We start from the raw sequence: 23991 nt of genomic DNA, 5'->3' as shown, positions 1-23991 counted from the left end.
TAAGCTCAAATGGAATAAGTGAGAGGATTTGTATGGTGGTGTGTACAGATGGAGGCACAGTGATATCAGGCAGGCATGACTGCTTCAGGAGGCCTGGAAGGATTCCAGGATGGGGGCCTGGAAGGAAAATGTATTAAAACCACAGTTTCAACGATTTATCTCCAGGAAATTCTGTTTTTTTGTTGTGTACTTACTATTCTACTTGGTCATTTATTTTATTTTGTTCACATTACTAGAGCCAAGAGTCCATTAATGAGTCTGATGTGCCTTTTCAAAACAGTTCCAGTGATCATTTCAGGCCATTTTCTCTGATTAGGACCGCTGTGGATGAGCTTATGACCACAAACCAGAGAAAATCTCTTCTTTTTTTCACGTTTTGCAGGTTGCATAGCTCTGAAACGGCACTAACAAAAATGTCAGGGTCAAAACCAGATCCTGCAGCAGGTAAGGAGACCCCAGCAGGGTTCAGTTAGGGGTCGGGGTTATGGGTTTAATTTCAACAGGAACGGGTGGGTGTTGGTATCCAAAGCTGGACCCAGCACTCAGAGTTAATTTACTCATCTTCACTGCATAAAACACAAGAATGGGAAGTGTTTCCCGGGCCAGCTATGCAGGATTTCCTCTTTCCTGACCATTACTGCTGTGTGTGTGTTTCAGTGTCTTGGATTCATAGCGCTCACACAGACACACACACACACACCAAGGGCACACCTGTGCATAAAGCTTCAGCTGTGACATGCATGAAGCAGGTGTAGCGACATGCTTCTTCCCGCTTCAAAAAGCAGGCAAACTCAATCCCCGGGACAGGAAAAATAAAGGGAAAAAAGAGACATTTATGAAGTGAATGTTGGCTGCTGCTCTCCCTCTCATCCGTTTAAACAATTCACATTAACACATGTGTCTGAAGAACAAAGAAGACAGCAGAGAACCACCGTTTAATATGAATCTCTTTGGAAAGAGGCATATAGGTGGGAGGGACGCCTTTCAAAGGAGCCAGTTACCAGATAAGTGCTTAATGTTATGAAAATGATTATATTCAGTAGAGCTCAGGAATGAAGCAGGCCTTAGGCCAGTTATCGCAGCAATTTCCTCTCCCTCGTGGCCTTGTTCTCCGTGTGAGAACCGAGAAATAACCCAAACAGTTAAGTCTGGCTTTCTCAAAGTCCCGGCTCTGTAAATCCTTAGGTCTGTGCTTGGGGAGTTTGGCCCATACACCATTGCAACTCTCTCCCTCGTGCACCAGCATTAACCACGAGGAGGACGCAGGCAAACATGTGGCAAAAAAATAAAAAAATAAAAAAAACCCTCTGCAACATCTGTGTTTATGCTCAAGTTAAAACCAACAAGCTATATTTACCCCAGTCAAATATGTCCAGCAGAGAGGCAGGAGCAGCAAAATGCTGTCTGGGACCGCGATGACCCAGGAGAGGAACTCTCTTCCACCTAAACCGATAAGCTTGTAGCCGCTGTCAAAGGTGCAGCTGCACGGCGTCCACCCGCCTGCAGGTTTTAAACATTTGTGCACAGGGGTGTTTCTGACTCACGCTCTTCCCTCAGCAGACACAGATTGGTAAACAACACCTTGAGGCAATCTGACTGATGAGGAAGAGGGGAGCGGGGGGGGGGAGATGGCTCAAGAGCCTCCCTTGCAAATGTTTTATGGCTGCACAGTAGGCAATAAAGCAAAGAGTCGTTTTAAGAAACATGCTGGGCTTCCCTTTCAGTAAATCTCTGAGCTCCTGACACAGTCATATATGCTGATTTATCAGCGTGATCCTCAAAGGATGGCCTTAAAATAGAGCGGTCTGGGGGTCTCGCATTCCTGCTGGTGGTCTAATATATTTCATTTTCATTTGCAGCCTCAATTATATCAATAATTGTCCCCCACGGGACACACCAAAGTGTTTACTGCCACATGGATATTAGGAATAATTGGGTTGAATTCTGGTGTCTGCCTGTAATCAACACTCATCTTCAGAAACATCCATTGTCTTTGTAAATGAGCTGTTTGACGTGAATGAGTGTTGGTACTGATCATGTTTTGTTGCACTCTGAAATACCCGTTGGTCCAGTTCCCCATTGACACACGTCACAAAAAACAAAAACAGGACTAAGTAAGCAATTACAGTAAAAGTACTCAGCGAGCAAATACCTCCGCTGACTTTTGTCCTGCTTTCTTTATAAAGAACACAGACACTGATTTAAGTTGATGACCCAAACGGCATTACTGTCTAAAGATTACTGCGGCTTGGCAACATCCAAATGTTAAAATATTCCCTCTGGAGTTCAGTGCAGTAGCAACAGCATGTGAATAAAAGCTGCAGGTGCCATTGCCTGTAGCCAGGTTTGACCTTATGTATGACCTGAGCACGAAACCACATCTCAAGAGTCAGTGCACGATTAACACCGCAGATTGGGAAACACACAGTGTCAGGGTTTGTTTTTAATGCAATGGCGATGCAGATCGGTGCATAAAAGATGGGTTGTGCGTGAACGATGCTATGATCGTGCACTACTTTGCTGCGCTTCTCCTGCGCGACAGATCCAGCATCCCGATACGCGACGTGTCGTTTCCTGGGGAAGACGAAGGCAACACGGGGGGACACCTTCATAAATGGAGGCGACCCGCAGAGGCGTCATCACCTCTGCAAACATAGCTGACATTTTGGCTTCGCGCACGAATACCGCACACGCGTGCACACGCATCTCAACGGCAAGCGGGGGAGAACCCCCAATTTACTCCTGTAAATGCTGCAATTATAAGAACGTGTTGCGCGATCAATCAAACTGTTGCTATGCGCAAATGCGGAGACCCCCCCCCCCCCCCATCCGAAAGAGCAGCAAACTAATACCCCCCCCCCCCCCAACCGAAAGAGCAGCAAACTAATTCCCCCCCACTGCAGCTCATTCAAAACCCCTCTCTGGCCACGGCAACTTCCGATATGCAACACAAACTACTCAAAATTCAAAGCTCGTACTGGCTAACTGACTGGCTAGCGCCGCTCCTAAACAAAGCTCCCATTGTCTGGAACTTGTAGTCTTGGTAGTTTTCTCTTTAGCCCCGCAACTGTGATTAACTCAGGTACGAAAAACTACAAGCCCAAAGTCTACGCATCGCTGCGCGCATGCGCAGTAGGACCACTACGACCGAGACGGTTGTAGATTTTGAAGCTAGTAATTTTATCGGATGTCGGCGTTTTTACGGCCATGTGCCTATTCTGATAAATGGTCGGTGGTCGAGGTGAACAGCCGAGTCGCTACTCGACGTTTGAGACCGCGCTCAAAGCAAATACCGAGCCGTAGTAAGGAGCCCGCTACCCACATTCACTGAAGTTAGTCGGCTCGGGTGTCTCTCGCTGTTTCCCAGCCTTCCCAGAGCTTAGTTCAGTTTTTGCGCTCCCGCACTATCTATCCCCAAAACTCTTGTGAAAATCAACGGAAAAACGCGCACACGCCTCACCTCGCTCTGCTCCCGTGGTCCCGCTGGGCGCGTATTCCGTTAAAACAACTCTCCGGGCATAGTGGGGAGGTCGGGGACAGACGGCCGCCTGTTCGCGGAGTGAGACGTTTGGAAGAATGCTCCACCGAAACCACGGCGGAGCTGCGCCCGCACGCTCGGCGCGCATGCGCAGACGCGGCTGGCGCAGCCTAATGATAGCAACAAACTGGGTGGAAACGCCGCTGCTACTGGGAGAATGCTCATGGCCTCAACTGGTATATTTTCTCTCCATATAGCACACCAAATCTGAGCCCGACTATAAACCCCAGGAAGGCATTTTTTTTAGAATTGTGTGGTGTTTCTTTACATTCCAGTATGATCCAATTTCGATGTTCCACGCTCAGAGCAGCCGACAGCGCCGCCCTGTGGCCAAAAACACTCGAAGGCGCGTATTGAGTGTGCACTGTATAGATTGCATGCACGATACTGCACGTATAAGTGTTTTTAAGGGCTGACCTTGATTGACTCGCCTTAATAAGTCCTTAAGATACGTTTATTCATTATCTCTATGGTTCAATAATGTTTGCGTGTGGAGTTGTCACACATTAAAAAACCTTTGTAGTGAAAGAGCAGATTCTGATGGAAAATTCAGAAGCAATAAAGCAGTGATATTTTTAAACTGAAAATGAAAATGTCCTTCCCCCCATAGGTCATCAATTTACTTTATATTGCATGTGCTAACATGTTTTTAAAGGATTTTAAATTCCAATGCTGTTCCAAAACCTTAGTAACCAACTTTAACAAATTTCTCCCCTGGTTTAATAAAGGAAAGTTAGGAAAATCTGAGAATGAGAGTCAGGGTCTTTGAATGTAATACAGTGTTCTTGTATTCTAGACTACGTATATATAAACTACTACTCAGTGCTAATGCTGTTTATCACTGCAGTAAATGGCAGCTATACAATCTGTTTATGAACTGTGTGTTGTATGGAATGAATGGGATGATCCTGTGGGACGACAGTAAAATTATCTTTTAGCAGAAAGTGTAAATACTGAAAGAAGTCAATTAAAGGTTATGACGAAATCCACAACACAAAATAAGTTTCACTTCATGAACACTAGATGTCAGTATAGGTCAATACTTTATGTGCGTTGAACGTAAATATTGTAATATTTTACCGTAAAAATAAAGGAAAGTGATTCGAATAAACGTGTGTTTAAAGGATACCCTTTTAAATCAAAATGATACCCAGAGCATTCAAGCAAAACGCTTAAATCCTCAACGAGTTTATGTCCCGATATTCTATTTTCTAGTGATATGCATTAAAACATAAATGTTTTCGTTTTAAATGGTTACTGCTAGTCTTTATTAGATTTTTTTTAAGTTTAACCAGTGAATGTAAACCTAAATGGGGAATCTGCCCTTCAAAACACCCTGCATCTCTCTTTTATTCAATATGTGATTGGATTATTGGTATTATAATTGCTAGACTACCGGATGCTGTCTAGATTCACTGTCTTGAGGTTCCCTCAATAACCTTGTTGTCGCGATACTGCTAATTAAAGAATATGAGCTGTCACGAAGATGTAGGTCAGCTGGAGATTTTCCCTTAAACTCCATTGCCCATAATGCAACAGCGTGTCCTCGCCACCAGCATAGTCTGCCTTGTTCCAACAGACCGAAGCGTCCTCCTCTCCGCCCTGCGGGATGAGCTGCGCCCCGATCTGCACACATGTGAGGCGGCGTGTGCACACAGGAAGCGCGCACGGCTCCGCCATCCCCATGTTCTGTGGATCAGCGACAGAGGAAACGGGCGTTTGGGAGCGACACCCCGGTGTGTTTGGATGCGAAGTCAGCGCAGCTCTGCGCTCCAAATGTCGCGTCGTTTTGGAAACGGAGCCCGTTTGAGCGCAACACGGCGTCGGACAGCTGGATGAGCGGAACCGAAATTTGGGTTATTGACCTGGATGTTTCCTCTTGCTCGGATGCAACTACACGCCCATGCATCGCTAGATGTTGCTGCTGTCGGTCTCTGGTTTATGTTACAGTAAACGCTAATTATTTACGCGTTGAAACAAAGCTCAGTGAGGCGGAAGACGCAAGCCTGGACTAGGAGGATTTTCCGCACATAATTTAATATAATAATTATTATAATTATTTCCGTTATTATTATCATTGCTAATGCGCCTTGTCCTTATATAGGCGAAAGAACCATGGAGCCGAAAAGGATATATTTATTGCTCTATTTAATCTGTAACGCTACGAGCGCAGACCTTTGTTGATTATTGTTCCCAGGATGTTGTTACCGTGTGGAGGCTGTTTTCCATAAAGAATTTTGGACATTTTAAAGAGGACCGACGATTGATGTGGAGCTGCTACTCCCGGATGATGAGAATTACAGACACCCCTTCACTATTTAACTATTCCCTCCACTATAAAAAGAGTGTCTTTACCGGAAGAGGACTCGAACCCATCACGGATGGAGACGAACCGAGCCCACTGACCCAGACCGCTGCACCGAGACGGAGGCGAGTTCGTTACGCGCAGACGCGCGTGGATGCTGATCATGGTGTCTATGTTGCAGACCCACCGACCGTGTTTGTGATCGCTCACCTGTCCTAAAATGGACGGGATGTTTGTAATAAAGGCTGGTGTGATCGTGCGTGTGGGAGCGCGCTCGGGCCGGCCTGTGCGGCTGTAGGGCGAGCAGGGGAGCAGAGATAACACGGAGATGGCTGCCGGGGGAAGTGCGTCTAAACTGAGCTGGATGAGAAATAACGAGGAGCGAGGCTCAGCGGAGTTCACGCATGTCTCATACAGACGGTCGTTTTTGATTGACCACCAAAACAATCGATATTAGACATTGATCCGTTGTGTTTTGACCCATGAGAGTCCCCCAGCTACACGGGACCAGACGCTACTCGTAAATGGGCTGATATCACCTCACCTCTCAAGAGATATTTATCAAGGTAGAATTTTCGGAATCCTGACAATGGAATAAACTCTATATGAGGTCGTAGTTAAGAGATATTAATTGTTTTTATTTGTTGTAGCAGAGGTGGAGAGAAACAATGTCTAGGTTGAAGCTCCAAACAGAGTCCGACTGTTGGCTGGTTCTATATAATACATAAATATGTCTTCTGGTCTCTTGTGGGACTGTGTGGCAGCTTTCTAGAAGGCACAGTTGTGTTTTTATTTTGCCCCCCCCCCCCCCTTCGTCTGTGGAAGCTTTCCCTTTCTGACCTGGTCGACGTCATCCCTCGATGAACTTGCCTTTGGGACTTGATGTAACCTGCACAGTCCATAGCAACAACGCAGCAACCGGGGACAGAGCTTGGCACGGATCAGCAGGGAGACGTGGTGATGGGGCAGAACAGTCGCAGCTCCCTCATTTGCTGATCCCCCCCCCCCCCCCCACCGCCGGTGGTGGAGGGCACCTCGTCTCCGTCGATGGGCCCCGTATGGATTTTGCGCCTGAGTTGACGGAGGGCAGACCTACAGCGTCACACCCATGAACCCGTACGGCAGAGCAAGCAGCACGGCGCCCCCCCTGTCCTGCACCAGCTGTGGGGGCTGCTGCTCGCCGCCTCCCCCTTGCTTAATCCCACCAGGGCCCCCATCTACTACCTCCTCTTCCTCAATGCCACCGAATATTACCCCTCCGCCGCCGATGTTCCCGGCCCCCGTGGTGCAGGTGGAGAACGGCAGCAGCTGGAACTCTTCGTCCGGTTCCCCGGACTCCCACCCAGGTCGCCGCTGTGGGGTCACCAACCCCAACCCTTACTGGACAGCAGTGTTTGACTATGAGGCCACAGCGGACGAGGAGTTAACCCTGCGGCGCGGGGACCTCCTGGAGGTCCTCTCCAAAGACTCAAAGGTGTCCGGGGATGAGGGTTGGTGGACAGGCAAGATCCAGGACAAGGTGGGCATCTTCCCCAGCAACTATGTGACCAAGGGGGACGCGGCCAACTACAAGCAGCTCGCTGCTGGAGGTCTGGTGGCGGGCGGGCTAGGCGAGTGTCCTCTGGAGATAGACTTCCTAGAACTGTACCTGGAAGAGGTGATCGGAGCGGGCGGGTTTGGGAAAGTGTACAAAGGAATGTGGAGGAACGAAGAGGTAGCGGTGAAGGCCGCCAGGCAAGACCCCGACGAGGACATCAGCGCCACGGCGGAGAGCGTGCGCCAGGAGGCCAGGCTGTTCTGGATGCTCCAACATCGCAACATAATCGCCCTGCGCGGGGTGTGCCTGCGCGAGCCCAACCTGTGCTTGGTGATGGAGTACGCCAGAGGGGGGGCGCTGAACCGAGCACTCGCTGGAAAGAAGGTGCCCCCAAAGGTTCTGGTGAACTGGGCGGTCCAGATCGCTGCGGGGATGGACTACCTGCACAACCAGGCGTTCGTGCCCATCATTCACAGGGACCTCAAGTCCAGCAATAGTAAGTAGTGAGACCACAATCGATCGGTAACTGTTGCCATGGAAATATTGACCACCACAACAAACTCATAAACACAAACCAACACTAGACTGGTTGTTTTACAGTGCTGCTGTGGCGCTAAAATACAGTCAAATGTAGACGGAAGCGAGCTAAAGCATCATTTGTTGGGACCTTTGTATGTTTTACATTAATTCTGGGATGTATCCTAACTGTTAGTCACGGCCAACATTGGACCTTGAGCCTTATTTATCGTTGTATTATCTAAACTGCAGCACGGAGCCTCAGTAAAGAGAGGCGGCGGCAGGTAGACGTCAAGTCTTTATGAGGGGAAATGCAACAAGCTACAGACTTAAGTAGGTTACACAGCGTTATTACAAGTGACGTGTTATTACAGTTGTAGTAGGACCCCACAGTGAGCCTTTGGTGGGCCTACTACAACTGCATTAAAGCTCTTCCTGAAAGGTATCTGGTACTTGTACTTGGTGCTCCAAGAGTGTTAAAAACTGAACGCATAGCTGAGTAGATAGATGAGTTGGTTTAATTCGGTTTTCTATACTAAATGCAGCTGATTTATATGGCTCGATGTGCTAACGCGAGGTGTTAGCATGCTAATCCGAACACGAACGTCTGTTTTTACAAAACGATAATTAGGTCAGTGTGGAAATAGTGAGATAAAGACACAGTTTTAAGGTCCAAACAGTCCCAATCATTTCACAGTGGTGCAGACACGATCCTCTCAATGGGAAGGCCTGGCGTCCTGGAGCGCCGGTTAGCGCTTGGCCATCTTCTCCCTGTCATCGCGGCCTGCACCTCCTCCTGCTCTTCATCCTCTTCCTCTGTCTCTGCAAGGAGAGCAGTTCTGCTCCGCAACCCACTGTGCTATTTTTGGTTCTTTGTGCTACTTACAGTTTAAAGACGCAGTTGTAGTTTGTCGGTGCATCAAAGAAAAAGCATGCAACGACCATCTAAGTGCATCTGTGTGTGTGTGTGTGTGTGTGTGTTTATCCCAACTGACTTGGGAGTGGGGGTGTACAAATATGGGTGGAGTGTGCTGGATGCTGACTAAAGGTCTTTAAAGGAGCGAGACAACAGAAGTAGCCCAGCTCCTCTGATCCTCTGTAATGTTCTTTGATCTTCCATCGCTGCTTAACTCTCCCACTTCTTTGCGACATGTCGCTTTTAAACACGCGCCCACCTCGAGCTGCAGGAGGTGCTCATTGGACAACAGAGCCCTGGCAACAACGCCACGACGCCGCCTTCACCATGGCGACACGGGCGCCGCTGCCTCTGCGCGTCTGAGTCATGTGCTGGCTGCACAAAACGTCAAGTCAGAGTAGGCCGCCATCCACGTGGAATTAGTAAGACCTGAATGCGTGAAGGCATCGTGGGGCTCAATCCGTTCTGGATTATTGTTCTTGCTGAAACTGCGTGGTTGCTGACTCACCGCAACGGCGGTCAGGATCTCGCCGAAGCGCTTACCTATTAGCATGCATGCGTCTCGTAAGAAAAAGGAGGTCATCAGTTACTGAAGCGACTTGATATTTTGCTTTTAATGATCAAACAGAGCGTTACTGTAGGACTGTGGGAGAGGAGACGGAGGGAAAAGAGATGGAGAGCGAGGGATAAACAGCGCCGCTCAGTTTAGGGTTACACCTCCACTCATTGTCCAGGGGCGCTGATCTCAGGTGTCCCCTTCAAACACGGCATCGCGGGGGTTGCAGAGCGGAGCGGAGCGGGCGCCCTGGGCCCCCGCCTCTGTCGGCAACATCCTCAAACTCCTCCACAGAAGAAGAATACGGCGAGACAGAACCCGATGAGCGCGTTTGAAGCATTTCAAACAACCGCGGTAGCTTTATTTTTAGCTAGTTTCCTCTAATTTTAACCCAGAATGGTTTTCAAAGGCGTCCGGCTGCACGCGTGCACGTGCCCGTGGTGCGTTTTAACCTGCGTCGTCGAGGCAGCCGAGGCCGCGGGGATAATCTGATTACCGTGACCTCCTTAGAGTGCACGGCGGTTTGTTGGCAGGTCATCCTCTCCAACGGTCAGGTTTAACCTGTGGGTCTGATCCGAGTTCAGCCTCCAGTTTCATGCCGGGCCTCCGCTCCTCGGGGACCGGTGCGATCGCCAGATTAAAGTGGAAACAATGAAAGTGCTCAGTGTTTTCAGCTCTCAGCTTGGTCCCTCATCCTGCCAGCTTTCTGTGTAACTCATCTGGTGTAATCTGGTTACCAAAGCAACCAGGAATGAAAGATAGATATTGAAAACCCCAGAGTGAATCACCCAACCCTCACGGCCCGTAATCACTTTAGTAACGCAATGAACATTTCATTTAATACATATATAACATGTAAAACTACATAACAGGCTGTGTGGCATGCGCACCTTTAAGAACCACTTTGGGAGGAGATTGTGAAGCTTCTGTAGGGAAGACGGCATATGCTGGTCGCACCTGAAGAGAAACTGAACCTGCACCTGCAGCCACACGGTGCCTACAGGCGACCTTGAACCTCCTCCAGCTAATATTTGTGCGCCTCGTCCGTACCTGTACCTTCGATGACGCTTCATTGTTCGACTTGTACCAAGGAGACACAAGCGAAAGAGCGCTGTTGACATTAGCTTGCTGTTTTGAGTACCGTAGCGTCCAACGGCAAAGGTGTTTGCACGGTAAACAATCGTCTGAGCGTGTGTCGCGCCACCATTTTCCCCCTCAGCGTGGGAGTAGGTTATTAGCAGCGGACATCAACCAGGGCGCAACGATCCATCAGCCAGTGGAGGGATTAGTTGGGTGAGATGTGGCAGAAGTGTTTCAAATGTCTGGCTGGGTATATGCGACAATTTAAGAGCGGTTCTGCTAAGGAAAGGATTAGACTGGTGGCCAGTCCCGGCTGCTAATCCAACAGAGACAGAACGGTGGCGGCCCAGACTGTGACTCACTGGAGTGTCAGTTTGCAATATGGCTGCAGCACAAAACAGAGAGGAACGGGGCCGCCGTCATATGTCTGTCAGCGCGAGGCGTGCGAGGCCGCGTGGCGGAGGACTGAACTGGCGTTGTACACAGGGTGATGCAGAGGCTCCGCCTCCTTGAACCTGATGACGGCGCCCGGCTGTCAATGATTGATTCTGATGTCACGGGCCGATTTCAAGCGTTTAAAAAGAAGCGAGAGGCTCGACGAGAACGGCGACAGGCAACAGATGCAACAAGAGGAGGCGTGGATGCAGGGAAGGGATGTGACCCATAACCGGGCTGAATAATTTAGAGCTACAATCCACCAGGTTCTGCTGAAGACAGGAAGCAAAACACGCCCGCGGTCTCACATTTATTCACATTTTCGTATTCGCAGCCCTTCACGCCTCACTATTCCTGAGCTCTGCATGTTATAGCATCATCATGTTATAGCATCATCATGTTATAGCATCATCATGTTATAGCATCATCATGTTATAGCATCATCAAAAACTGGAGTCACTGACTCAAGTCCTTCCCAGTATATCCTGATACGCTCAAGTGGACGTGCACAGTTCCGGCTGCAGCCACCTCAGCTTCATAGAAGCTCCGGTTCCACCACGTTCAAGGACCTGGGGACAGGCACGGAGTCATGGTTTGACTTTGCACGGTGGATGTGTAATTTACAGCCTTTTGGGGTTTAAACCTGCGTCACGGAATGGGGGGGGGGGGGGATCTTGTGGCGGTGGGATCGCGCTGGACACGGTGGCGCTAGGGCAGAGCGCCCACCCTCCATCTACGGACACACAGGCCCGTGTACGCGCCGCAAAGGCCAACAATGACCCCATTGTCCCACCGCGACCCAAGACGGAGCGAGAGCGAGGCCGACAATGACAGGAGTCTCTGTTGGGGGGGGGGGGGGTAGTGAGGCAGCGAGGGACAACCGTAGGCCGTGAATAGCAGAAAGGAGAGATGGATAAGGGGGTGGGGGGGCAGAGCGGCGTTGCAGTGGCTGTAGGAAGCCCCTGGAGGCTTGGTGGAGAATGGGACTAGAGCAGGATGGGGGAGGGACAGGGATGCGAGTGTGGGGGGGGGAGTGCAAGGCTGCTGAGAGGAGGTCGACCATCTCCCCCCTCCCAGAAAGCTGCAGATTAGTGAGCAACGTGCTGTCGGTGTCCACAGATGTCGGCCTGAGCACGAGTGCACGTCTCAGACTTTATAGTGAGTCGGGACCGGCTGCACCTCCTCCCAGCTCTGCTTCGGAATTTAGACTCATTCCAATCATCAACAAAACGAGCCGAACCCTAAAATCCGTCTTCTCCGATATTGTTGACGTCCTCCACTGCAGCCAGATCTTTCCCCGTTTCCGTCCCTGCGTGACTGACAGAGTTCCGGTGACACAGTTAAACCCAGCCAGCGACCTTTCACCCCGCTCGTGCCTGAACGCTCACAAATGTTTTTCTCCACTGATCGATGTGGAGTCGATGAGAAGCTGGTTGACAGCGGCGACTCCCCGATGCTCCGTTTTCACTGCCTGCATGATGGGTTTGGCCCCGTGTGACACATTTAAACCTCCTCCTGAACCAGGACAAAGGCTGACGGGACGGTTTAAAGGTCACGCCTAAAGTGTGTCCGAGTTTAACCAGGAGGGGGGAAAAGTTGAAGTGTGGCGGGGTGAGGCGTCGCTCCTGGGGTCAAGTGGACAAGCCTTCGGTCGTGGTTCAGAGCGTTTGCACGACCCCTCCGAGGGTTTTTTTGCTCGTTTCTTTTTTTAGCTCCACTTTTCCGAAAACTAAGGAGAAGAAAAGAACATGCAAATGAACAACCAAGTTACGCTGCATGAACTGGAACAAGGAGCGCTACGCTATCCCACACAACATAGCTTTAGCAGAACTCCTTAACCTCCGCCCCCCATGTGTGGATTCCAGAGAACGCCAACTCGTTTACCAGCTCGCCCTTTTCCGGGAGACAGAGGAGCTCCGGTCGCGCGCATCCGGCAGCTCCAGATGGAAGCCGGGGACGAGGAAGTGTCCTGGCACTCGCAGGAGGGACGAGAGGATGGGGAAAAGTTTAAAAAATCCCAAATGTGGGAATCTGCCAGGTCGGTTATTTGCGTTTTAGACGTGATGTGAAACGGAGAGCTCCTGAGTCACAAAGACCTCTGGTATGTGCTGCCAGGAGACTGACAAAGACTCCCCCTCCAGTCATCTCTCTTTACCTCCACTAGCCTGCATCTTTTTCATGCTTTTCTTTATTCTATCTATCTTGCCCCCCCTCCTCCATCTCTGTTTCTATTACTTTCTCTGCTCCGCTGCCTCTCCTGATCCCTTTTCAGCTGCCTCTGCCCGATTCCTCCTCCCCTGGCCTCGTTTCCTCTCCTCCTCTCCTCCCTCCTGTCATTTTTCGTCTCTTTTGCCCCTCGTCTCGTCCTCTGCTCCCCCTCCCCCGCTCCTCATCGGCTGACCTCCGCCGCGCCTTCGTCTCCTTACCTCTCCAAACCAATGCCGATGCTGGGCGGCCGCTCAGGCCAGGCCCCGTCGTGCTCGTACAGTTCGCTTTAATTCAATCATTTTACGTTTCTGTTTCTTCCCTCGAGACTCGCTGACCTGTTTGAGGGAACCGCCCAGGCTAGCTGTCATTAAAAGTGCTGCCAGAGAGCCACAAACGAGGGCAAATAACTATCCACACACATTGTTTGCTCATCATCGAGCTCACAAAGTAAATGCAGAGTGAGACCTCCCCAGCGGACGAGCATAGCGCTGATTCACTGCCATAAAAATCAGTGTGAGAGAGAAGGGGGGGGGGGTGAATGAGAAGTCATAGAGTAGAGAAACACCCTTTTATAAACGCTGTCTGTTGTGCGTGTTCAAAAAAGTGAGATAGAGTCAGTGGACAAAAGGACAACATGAGTATAACCAAAGAACAGGAGCAGTAGCCTGTCGTTAGCTCCCACATCAGGACAGCTCATGCTAACAGGAAGTGGTGCTATGCTCAACAACAGAAGGCCAGATAGTTTAAAAACTACCAGGAAGTTCGAGATGGACTACGTACTCTGACAGAAATCCAATAAATGGACTGTAAATGTGTTGAAATGACATGATTGATAGAATCCATCTCTCAGGCGCTCACAGGGGGAAGGGTAAACAAACGCACCTCATAGGGGCATGAGGGCCGCCTCATCTTTCCCACCCTAGCAATCACACTCTGTGACCTCTGCTCTTGTTGCTATAGTAACAAGTTAATGACAGCAACGCGCTGAAACATCACAAAATAATGACCCCCCCCGTCATCTTTTATGGCTTCTTCTCTGGTCTTTGATTTGTAAACTTCCGTCTGCTTCTGTTGCGCCGAGCTTCCCCTGAAAGCTGGAAACACCACAACAGCTGCCAGCAGCATCTGGCCCGACAGGTCGCCCCACCTGCGGATCAGCTGATCGGGAGTCGGAACGGCGTCAGCTGACTGAAGGCTCCCGTTTATTGAAGGCGAGGCCGCGCAGGGAGCCCGTGCTCAGAGTCCTTCTGTGCTTTAACAAGCCTTGAAGAGTAAACAGAGGCTTCTGGGATTTCACATATTCCAAATATGCCTCTCCGCTCGCGGCGGTGCGGATGTTGGGTGTGTGGCCGTCTTTCAGTTGTCACCGTTGTCACGTAAACCTGTCGCCAACGCGTTTCCGAGCGAGCACACGTCCGGCCTGTTGCGCTGCTTGTTCTTGCGCTCGGATCTTGGCTGCCAGCGACTGACGGGAATGCCATCGCTCGCAAAGGCCTCGGATCACATTCCTGGGTGGTTAGATAGCCACTGTGGGCTAATGTGTCACCTGTGCGCTGAGTAAATACCTCAGACCGTAAAGCCAGGCCCTATCAGTGTTTGGTTAGCTCGTAGGTGGGATTTCTCAACGCTCTTATCCAGGGCCAGGGTCCAAGGATGGACGGGAGAACAGCTGGGGTTCAAAGGTCAAATTGTCCTTCTGGAGAGACCGCCGTTGTGATGCCGTTTGCTGGCTGGGAATATCTGCACGTAGCAGGTGTTCTTGACAGCTGATCACTAATCAATGACTCCGATACAGCATTCCTGGCTGTAGCGATGGCGCCAAGTCCACAGTTGATAATGAACCCTTTGATAGGGCATTAGAACAAAGTTTGGCTCTGTTCCTTATTATTTTTTTTGTTGTAACAACCCGTCGGGTTTCTAGCTCAGATTACAGCGCGGTCGCTAGCACACATAGCAAACAACAATCCTGCCAAACGAGATCCCTGTAGCTTAATCAGCATGAGGATTGTTTTAACTTTTGCTCCGCACCGTAAAAAGAAAAAAAACAACCTGAGGTGAGAGCGTTAGCAGCCTCGCGGAGCTGCTGCTGTGACTCACGCCGGTTATTGATTAGCTTCCTCTAGATTAGGAGGTTGTTGATTAACCTAAATTTCACGGTGAAAATGTTTCTTTCAACAGAGAAGATGTATTCTCCTGAATAAATGAAGCTTTCTTCCCAACAGAGCTTTGCCAGAGCGTCTCTTGTATTCGTAGCGTGCGATTGTGTGCTTCACGCTATTTTGGGTTCACATTTCTGCCAGTGTCGGTGCGGCAGCGTGTAAAAAGTCACATTGTCCTTAAGGCCTTGTTTACGTCAGCGTGATGAAATGCGCCGTGATGTTTTGACGGCCTCGCGGCTGCCGGTTGGTGCACGTTGGGCCCACGAATCGATGAAATACAGATGACTTAAAAGGTGCAGGTGAAAGAGCTCCTGAGCTTCCTGGTGCCTTTATTTCCCACCGTCCCACCTCCCTGCAGGCCTCCTGTCCCCCGTCCTCTGGCCCTCCAGGTTGTCTCTCTGAGTCTGTCCTGACTCCATCTGCTCTTCAGAGACAGAAGATGGTCCTCGAGGAGACAGCTGTCTCTCACAGAGGCGGCAGCATCAAAATAGAAGAGACACCCAGAGCTTTTTCTCTTTTTTTTCTTTTTTTTTTTAATTCAGTCTCTTCTGCATTGTCATTTTTACTCTCAGCTATTTGACAACTTGTGTGCGTTGGGAATGCTTAAAGTGGATAATTGCAATTAGCATTTAATTGTTTTGTTTGAATGCCTTTTGGGCATCAATGGTTATTCATTGAATAACCTCCTGTTGTCGCCGTGGAAACTCTGGGGACAGAGAGGAGCAGACACACCTTTATTGCACAATAACAAAGTCACTGCTGTGCCTGTGTGTGTGTGTGCGGCTGCTCCCTCTCTTTGCATACACCTGTAGATCAGTGAGAGGGAGAAAGCAGTCTCCACCTGGCTCCTGCTGACTGAACTGTGTACACTCCAAATATTTCCATAGCAGCCTTCACACGGAAACAGAGGAGGAAGCAGAGAGAGAGAGAGAGAGAGAGAATGAGAGAGAGACTGAGAGAATGAGAGAGAGACTGAGAGAATGAGAGAGCGGATGTAAACACGGACATTAATGAAGGCGTTCCAATTAAAATGGCTGCTGCTGCGTGATAAATTGCCAGTTTCCTCACGCTGAAGGAAGTGAGGTGTTAACCACACCTCTACTGTAAACGTGCTCGTCTTTGGGGGGGGGGGGGGGGGGGGGAGTCTTTTCCTGACCCGGTCTCACAGCTTTCACAGCAAATCATGATAAATCCGCTTATTATCACCTCTGTGCATCCAGCCCTCAACAACGACTGACACAGTGTCCGTATTCCCATGGAAAAATGCAACATTAAATGATTAAATGTGTTTTTGGGGTCTAACAGTTTTTGTCTCCGCTTCTTCTCCCTCCTCTTCATCAGTTCTCATCCTGGAGCCTCTGGAGAGGCTCAGCTTGGGCAGTAAAACCTTGAAGATCACAGACTTCGGTCTGGCCAGGGAGTGGCATCAGACCACCAAGATGAGCGCGGCGGGGACGTACGCCTGGATGGCCCCCGAGGTCATCAAACTGTCCCTCTTCTCCAAAAGCAGCGACGTGTGGAGGTGCGTCGCTCGTCCCGCCAAAATCGGAATTTCATTTGAACTCTTGAGCTTCTTCCAGGGCGTTTTCTCCTGTTTTAAACCTTCCAAATGTTAAATGTTAGCCTTCAAATGTACTGGTTTAAAACTGCTGATGAGATAAACATGGAAAAAGACATGACTGTTCAGTGTTGGGTGGAATAAGGTGACATTGTTATCATTTGCATGTTCGCCTTGATAAACAGCGCTACGTGTTTAGTAAAGCAGCATTTAGCCATTTTCATCCACAAGTAGGATAAAACTGTCACCCACAGCTCTGAAATCTTACCTATTATGGAGATACCATGAAGGTTTTCAGCATTGTCTGTCACTAAGATTGGCTATAGGTGGCGTTTTTATTTGATTAGCACGAGACAGGTCATCAAAAAGATACAACTGTTGATTTTTAGGATACACTGTTGCAATTTTAACATTTACTTGATTAGTTTGTGTATTGTATCATTAAAACGGATGATGTGGTAGAAGCACCTGAGGTTTGGATCAAAAGGTTCCTTGTCTTTTATGTCTGCGCAGTTTTGGGGTGCTACTGTGGGAGCTGCTGACCGGCGAGGTCCCCTACCGAGAGATCGACGCTCTGGCGGTAGCATACGGCGTCGCCATGAACAAACTAACCCTCCCCATCCCGTCAACGTGCCCCGAGCCCTTCGCTCAGCTGCTGGAAGGTGAGAAGCTGCAGGGGCCACGTTTTTAGTAGCCAACCCAGACCAGATTTTGTGAAGAGTAACGATGCGTTAACCAGCTCTGTATTCACTGTTAATCATTGCTGTTTAAATATGATGCTTTGGTTCATCCGAAATTCCCCAAAGCGCTTGTGTTTCCATGGCTGGGTGAGCCGCAGGCCAGGTTTTATGTCAAGTAATTAAAAATTAAAAGGTTTTCTGAAACACCGAGCCCACGAACCTCCCCGACTCCTCCTCGCCGTATCCATATTCATCCGTTAATCTCTCCTCTTTTATCCCTCGCCACTCAGTGCACGCTTTAGCCCCCTCATTGTCTCGCTTTCATCGCCCTCCCCACCCCATTTCCCCACCTCCACTCTTTAGGTTAGCCTCTTAAGTGGATTCTATCGCCTCTAAACAGATTTTTGGATGCTAAAACACCAACTCTTGTTGATGCTTCGCTCAGCACGTTTCGATTATTGGAGGTGTGTTTCTGCAGCGCTGTCAGTCAGGGTTTGGCTCACCATGGCTGCCATATGCTGCACCATCTTGCTCAGTTTCACTACTCGTATTGTAAAAAAAATAGCCAAACAAACCATAAACTACACTATTTTGATAACCTGGGATCATGTTTTTCTTTATAGAAAGTTGTATCATAAAATCACATGAAAAATATCATGAAGGAAAGAGAAATTTCCAATGTTTGTGCCTGTCCAAGCCTCATAGTTTCCTGATTTTTTTCTGTATTCGTTTTTGTAGAATTTGCCAGAACTGTTCAAATACGTATCAATCCGCCACAGAAAATAGTTCCAAGAAAGCTGAATATTTTCAAGCAGAAATTAAAGAGGGTTTTAGACAAATATAGATTGTTTTTGTTGTGAAAGACTTAAAAATTCACGTTTGTGTAACCCTTGATGCAAGCGTGCCCATTGTGTCACCGTGAATTAAAACAATGTGTTAAATGGATTTAAAGTAATTACTCACTTGTGCTTTCGTGGTCAGAGTGTTGGAGCCCAAACCCCCACAGCAGACCCTCCTTCACCAGCATCCTGAGGCAGCTGTTGGCCATCGAGCAGTCGGCCATGTTTCAGATGCCTCTGGAGTCGTTCCACTCTTTACAAGAGGACTGGAGGCTGGAGATCCAGCAGATGTTTGATGAACTCAGGGCCAAAGAGAAGGTGACATTCCAGCTCCCCACCAAACCATGCCGCTGTCGGTCCTTTTTTAATGCATATATGCTGTGAATTAGTTTCACACTAAAGCCGGTATTTCACTTTGCTTTGAGAGTGATTCTGCGAGTTAATGTTACCGTAGCAACAAGCATTTCAGAAGAAGTGTTAGAAGAGAGGCTGCTGGGTTAATCTCATCCTGTCATCATCCCCCTCATCCCTTCTGCAGGAACTAAGATCATGGGAGGAGGCGCTGGCAAGGGCGGCCGAGGAGCAGCGGGAGCAGGAGGAGCAGCTGCGGAGGCGGGAGCAGGAGCTGGCGGAGAGGGAGATCGATATCGTGGAACGAGAGCTGAACATCATCATCCACCAGGTGTACCAGGAGAAACCCAGCGTGAAGAAAAGGAAAGGCCACTTTAAAAAGAGCAGACTGCTGAAGCTGGGCCGCGACAGCAACTGCATCAGTCTGCCATCTGGTGGGTGGAAGGCGCAACTGCAGCCTGCGGGGGGACTCACTTTTTAATGTATGTTTTGCAAGGAAAAAAGGGATATCCTGCAAGCGTTTGGCAGCTTCATGTGTTTGCAGTCTTGAAGACATGAAGGCGTTTATATAAGAATTTAATGCACGTATTGAGGTCTTTTTTTAAAGAATCTGGGGGGGAGGCGAGAGGCAGGAGAGCTCTGACAAGATAGGAAGCTTTTCTCTAATACAATTCTCTTCCTAGTTTTGTGCCTCACCTGTTTGAATGTCAAATGAATTAAAACTAACTGTCATGTAAAACACACTTTTCTCTAGGCTTCGAGCATAAGATCACCGTCCAGGCATCTCCCAAGGTGGACAAGAGGAAGCCTCAGGGCAGCGAGAGCACCACCCCACCCGCCAGTCCAGGGGTCATTCCCCGATTGAGAGCCATCAGATGTAAGCGCAAACATTTAGCACGATCACCATCTGCAGTGATATGCAGCTCATGGGGCTTTTTGCCCCCCAGTGACGCCGACCGACGGCAGCAAGACGTGGGGGCGCAGCGCCGTGTGCAAGAAGGAGGACCTGTCGAGCAGCAAGAAGAAAGGACGCACCTGGGGGCCCAGCTCCACGCACCAGAAAGAAAGAGTTGGTGGAGAAGACAAGTATGTGTGCACCCTACATACAGATGTGCTGCAGATGTGACCAGAAATCTGATTTAAAGGAACTGAAGGGGGCAGCGTGATCAATTACCTGTGTGTGTGAAGGCGGTCCTCACTTGTGTTTCCCTCCCGTTCCCTCATCCCTGCAGGCTGAAGTCTCTGGGCGAGGGATGCAAAGTGTGGTCGTCCAGTGCTCCAAATCTGGGCAAGTCCCCCAAACATGCCCCCATGACCGCCGGCTTCTCCAGCCTTAACGAAATGGGTGAGTTCCTCCATCCATGTCTGACAGGCCAGAATCCTCTCTCCCAGTTCTCACCCTCTTTCCTTCCTCTCCTCAGAGGAGTGCTGTGACCCGGAGGAGTCACCCGGCTCCCTGCAGCCGTCGGAGACCAGCAGCAACGGCGCTGTGGACGATTCGGGGTGTCAGGGATCGGGGGCGAACTACCAGGAGTCTGCGCGGCGCTGCAGCCAGAGGAAGAAAAGCGACATGTTGCTGCTGGGGTGTGCCTCTCTGCTGGCCTCCGTCGCCCTGGGACAGGACCTCCTGCAGCTGGGAAAACTACAGGTGAGGCCAGAGGGAAAGTGGGAATCATCATCTCAGCACTAAATGGTGTGGATCGAATATCTGAGCTGATTAATGTGGCCTGATGTGGGCAGGTCCTTCAGGATGAGCAGGACCTCAGAGACGAGCAGCGTAAGAAGAAAGACGGCCTTTTCCAGAGGGCGGGGCGCTTCCGCCGGAGCACCTCCCCGCCCAGCCGGAACCTCTCCCTCTCCCTCTCCCGACACCATGAGTCCATGCTCCCCAGCACGGACCCCTCGCCCTCTGTCACCCTCCTCTCCTTGTCCTCTCTGTCTGACTGCAACTCCACCAAGTCCCTCCTTCCCTCTGACCCGGAGGAGTACCCCCTGACCCCCATGATGGGGGCGAAAACCCCAGCGGCCCCGCCGGCTCACGCCCTCAACCCTCTGCTGGACCTGCGGGCAGAGAGCTTTAAGAAGGAGCCCAACCAGTCTCTGACACCCACCCACGTGTCTGCAGCCATGGCCATGAACAGAGGGCACAGACGCACCCCCTCAGACGGGGCCATACGGCCCCGGGCTCAGACTCTGGGACATCGCAGGACTCCGTCAGACGGAAGCATGCCCATGCCCCCCCCACCTGGAGGACTGAACAAACCTGCAAACAAAGGTAAACGTCTAACACCAACATTCTACATCAATTTTGCCGCATGTTAAAAAAATTCAGATCCACTGGGGGGATAAATGTAGATGTTGAGTTTGTCTCCCCCTACTGGTGGTACATAAAAACAACCTTCTCTTGTATTCAGGGACCTCCGTCTTCCCCGTCCCCCACCGACGCAAAGCTCCCGCCCCGCCGGTCCCCAACCCCGACGCCTTCTGCCTCATCAGCCCCCTGGAGAGGCCTAAAACGCTGGAATTCGCACCCCGGCCTCGGCCCACGCCGGCCCGCGTGAGGCCGTCCGACGCCTGGAAGCTGAGCTCGCTGTCGCGCACCCTCAGCTCGTCCCCGGGCAGCAGCTGTGACAGCCCCCAGGGTTTAGGGGACGGCGGGGACGGCGGGGACGGCGCTAGTGCGGCGGCGCAGCAAAACCTGATGGACATGGACGTGGAGGGTCAGAGCTTAGACCAGACGGTCCCTCTGTGTGGACAGCAGCACCCCACTGCGCTCTGTGGACAACAACTGTAGTGAACTCTTGGTTTTTTTTGTTTTTTTACCGCTTTCAGGTTTGTTTAAGGACACCGTCATGGACGCCTACTTACCTCTGAGCCAAGCAAAGTGCACTCACTGGACGTTTGACTCCAAACCTTTCGTCACGTTTCGGGCACTTACTGGATACGGTTCCTCCTGTGTGTCCTTTCAGTGTCCTAATAAGGTGTAAAGTCCTCACTGCAGCCTCCTGCTAGTGCTCTCTACCCTGCATGACACTGTAGCTCCCGGAGGGCTTTGAAAAGCTCCCCCACCTGCTCCACCCAGCACTTCTACTCCACCTGCTTATAAAAGCCACGTGAAAAGGTTAAAAAGTCCTGAGAAGACTCATCAAAAGCCATCCAGACACTTAATAAAAGCCACTTTTCTAAACTTCACTCTCGACCCGTCTGCGTTTTCACATCTAGTCTGTCTACAAAGCCTGGAAGACACAAAAAAAGGATTAGAAATCCTTAAAAGCGTCTTTGTCTCAATTGCACGTCGCTTCGTCTGCTAGTGCTCAGATGTCCTCACGCGTCCCGTCTGCATGGGGGTCTCCGTCACCTCATCCCTCTGACGCCGAGACAGGAAGACAGTTGCACTGGTGGACACCTCATTCCTGTCATGTACAACTAAAAAAAGAGTTTATTTTCTCAGTGCATCCCTACAGGAATCTTGCGACAACGTTTTTTTCTATTGGTCTGGCAGACGTGTTTAAGTGTCTCGCTGTGGAAGAACAAAATTCCGTCCTGAGTGCTGGTGCTTTTTATTTTTATTTTTATTTTTTTTAAACCGCATGTTATCTGGCGTGCGTGAATGGCTGCCTCTCTTCCGAGTCTGATCACCAGCCGACGCGTCCTTGTGCTCCTCACACATCTTGGTCTTGGCTAGCAGGCGGTAGCGCCCCCGCGTGGCTGGAGGAGGAAGCGCTTCATGTTTCTGCTCAGCTGTGATTGAACATCTTTAGGAGACAGGCTGGACAACTCCACCGTCTCCAGCTTGAGTCTCGGCTGACAATTCAAATTTATTTGTGGACAGGTGGTATTGACTCGACACTGCAGATTTTTTTTGCCAGTGTGAACGTTGAGCTGTGTGTGTGTGTGTGTGTGTGTGTGGTGTGTGATTTGTATGGAGTATCAGTAAACCCACTGATAGAAGAGTGAGACTCATCAGCTTGTGTGATGAACAGCGAGTATTTATTATTAAATTTATTGTTATTATTGCAATTGATCATTGTTATTACTACAATTCTCTTCCTGGGATATCTGTAAATATTTGTTATTATGCAGGAAAAAAAAAAATCAAGGAAACCCTGGAAAAGGCTTACTGAAACTGTTGTCTCCTGTCTCAACCTGTGACATTTCTGGGTTTACTAAGGACATATTGTGAAATGTGATGAATGACAGATGAATTAAATATATAAAAAATATGTTTGCGTCACTTCTACATCATTTGTCATGTAACATATGGCTTATGAATTATTCAGTATTGTATATTTTATTGGTGTATTGCCATACGATATTGACTCTAAATAATCATAAATGGTTTAATAAAACCATTTAAAATGTTTTCAAGAACATTCATTGGGGTTTGTATTCTGTATGTTTACTTCAAAATTCACTTTATTAAGAGACTTGTTTGGTTAAGCAAGAGTAAATTAATAGGAAAACTAAAAAAAATCCCAAAAATTTACAAGATCAAAGTATAAAACAAGATCTTTTTTAAGATCAAAGTATAAAACAAGATTTTTTTAAGCTCAAAGAATAAAACAAAATCTTTTTTACAAGATCAAAGTATAAAATAAGATCTTTTAAGATCAAAGAATAAAACAAGATCTTTTTTAGATCAAAGTATAAAACAAGATCTTTTTTAAGATTAAAGTATAAAACAAGATTCTTTTTAGATCAATGTGTAAAACAAGATCTTTTTACAAGATCAAAGTATAAAACAAGATCTTATTTAGACCATAGTATAAAACAAGATCTTTTTAGATCAACATATAAAAACAAGATCTTTTAAGATCAAAGTATAAAACAAGATCTTTCTTAGATTAAAGTATAAAACAAGATCTTTTTTAGATTAAAGTATAAAACAAGATCTTTCTTAGATCAACATATAAAGCAAGATATTTTTTAAGATCAACGAATAAGATCTTATTTACATCTATGACGCCAGTTTCATCCAGTAAATGCTGTCGACAGTGAATCCGTGCTGTTTACCTGCACTCCGGCAGACAAAGGCGGCTGCAGTAACGCGCCCGGTCCTCTAGGTGTCGCCGCGGTGCCCTATGATGTCATATAAGAGACGTCTGCTGTTTTTCTCCATGTGATGAATTCCTGCTGTCTCTCCACGACTCTGCCGCAGCCGTGAGAAACAGTTGAGGGTTCAATCACACCTTCAGAGAACAGACGTATGCTTTCAAACGTCAGAATTCTTGAAAACGTCAAACGAAATGTGCAATTTCGTCGCTGAAATCCGTTACTTGTGAAGAGGCTTGCATGTGCACGATAAACAACAGC

General features: G+C 49.0%; 2 protein-coding genes and 1 long non-coding RNA gene across 4 annotated transcripts in view; 1 reads left to right on the top strand and 2 right to left on the bottom strand.

Moving 5' to 3' along the window:
* sipa1l3 (signal-induced proliferation-associated 1 like 3) overlaps positions 1 to 3618 on the bottom strand; it is a 34524-nt gene extending 30906 nt beyond the window's left edge. The window contains exon 1 of one of the 2 annotated variants that reach the window (XM_057050453.1): positions 3461 to 3618. The gene's annotated coding sequence lies outside the window, so the exon portion shown is untranslated. The remainder of the gene's footprint in view (positions 1 to 3460) is intronic. The other variant, XM_057050454.1, reaches the window with a different exon arrangement.
* A 1485-nt stretch (positions 3619 to 5103) lies between these two features.
* map3k10 (mitogen-activated protein kinase kinase kinase 10) lies at positions 5104 to 22901 on the top strand. The gene is given in 12 exon segments (XM_057049731.1): positions 5104 to 6947; positions 6950 to 7876; positions 16592 to 16772; positions 17322 to 17470; positions 18470 to 18645; positions 18866 to 19112; positions 19433 to 19555; positions 19626 to 19764; positions 19911 to 20023; positions 20100 to 20326; positions 20419 to 20953; positions 21093 to 22901. Coding segments are annotated over 12 exon segments (3441 nt in total). The 5' UTR covers positions 5104 to 6703; the 3' UTR covers positions 21473 to 22901.
* Positions 16713 to 18920, bottom strand: LOC130534982 (uncharacterized). The gene is made up of 3 exons (XR_008953011.1): positions 18777 to 18920; positions 18452 to 18686; positions 16713 to 16852 (listed from the first exon to the last, which is right to left on the bottom strand). It is a non-coding gene; the product is annotated as an uncharacterized LOC130534982 (long non-coding RNA).
* Positions 22902 to 23991: the final 1090 nt, after the last annotated feature.

This window comes from Takifugu flavidus, chromosome 12, assembly GCF_003711565.1.
Source record: "Takifugu flavidus isolate HTHZ2018 chromosome 12, ASM371156v2, whole genome shotgun sequence".
NCBI lineage: Eukaryota > Metazoa > Chordata > Actinopteri > Tetraodontiformes > Tetraodontidae > Takifugu > Takifugu flavidus.
This window is presented reverse-complemented; position numbering and strand designations above follow the sequence as displayed.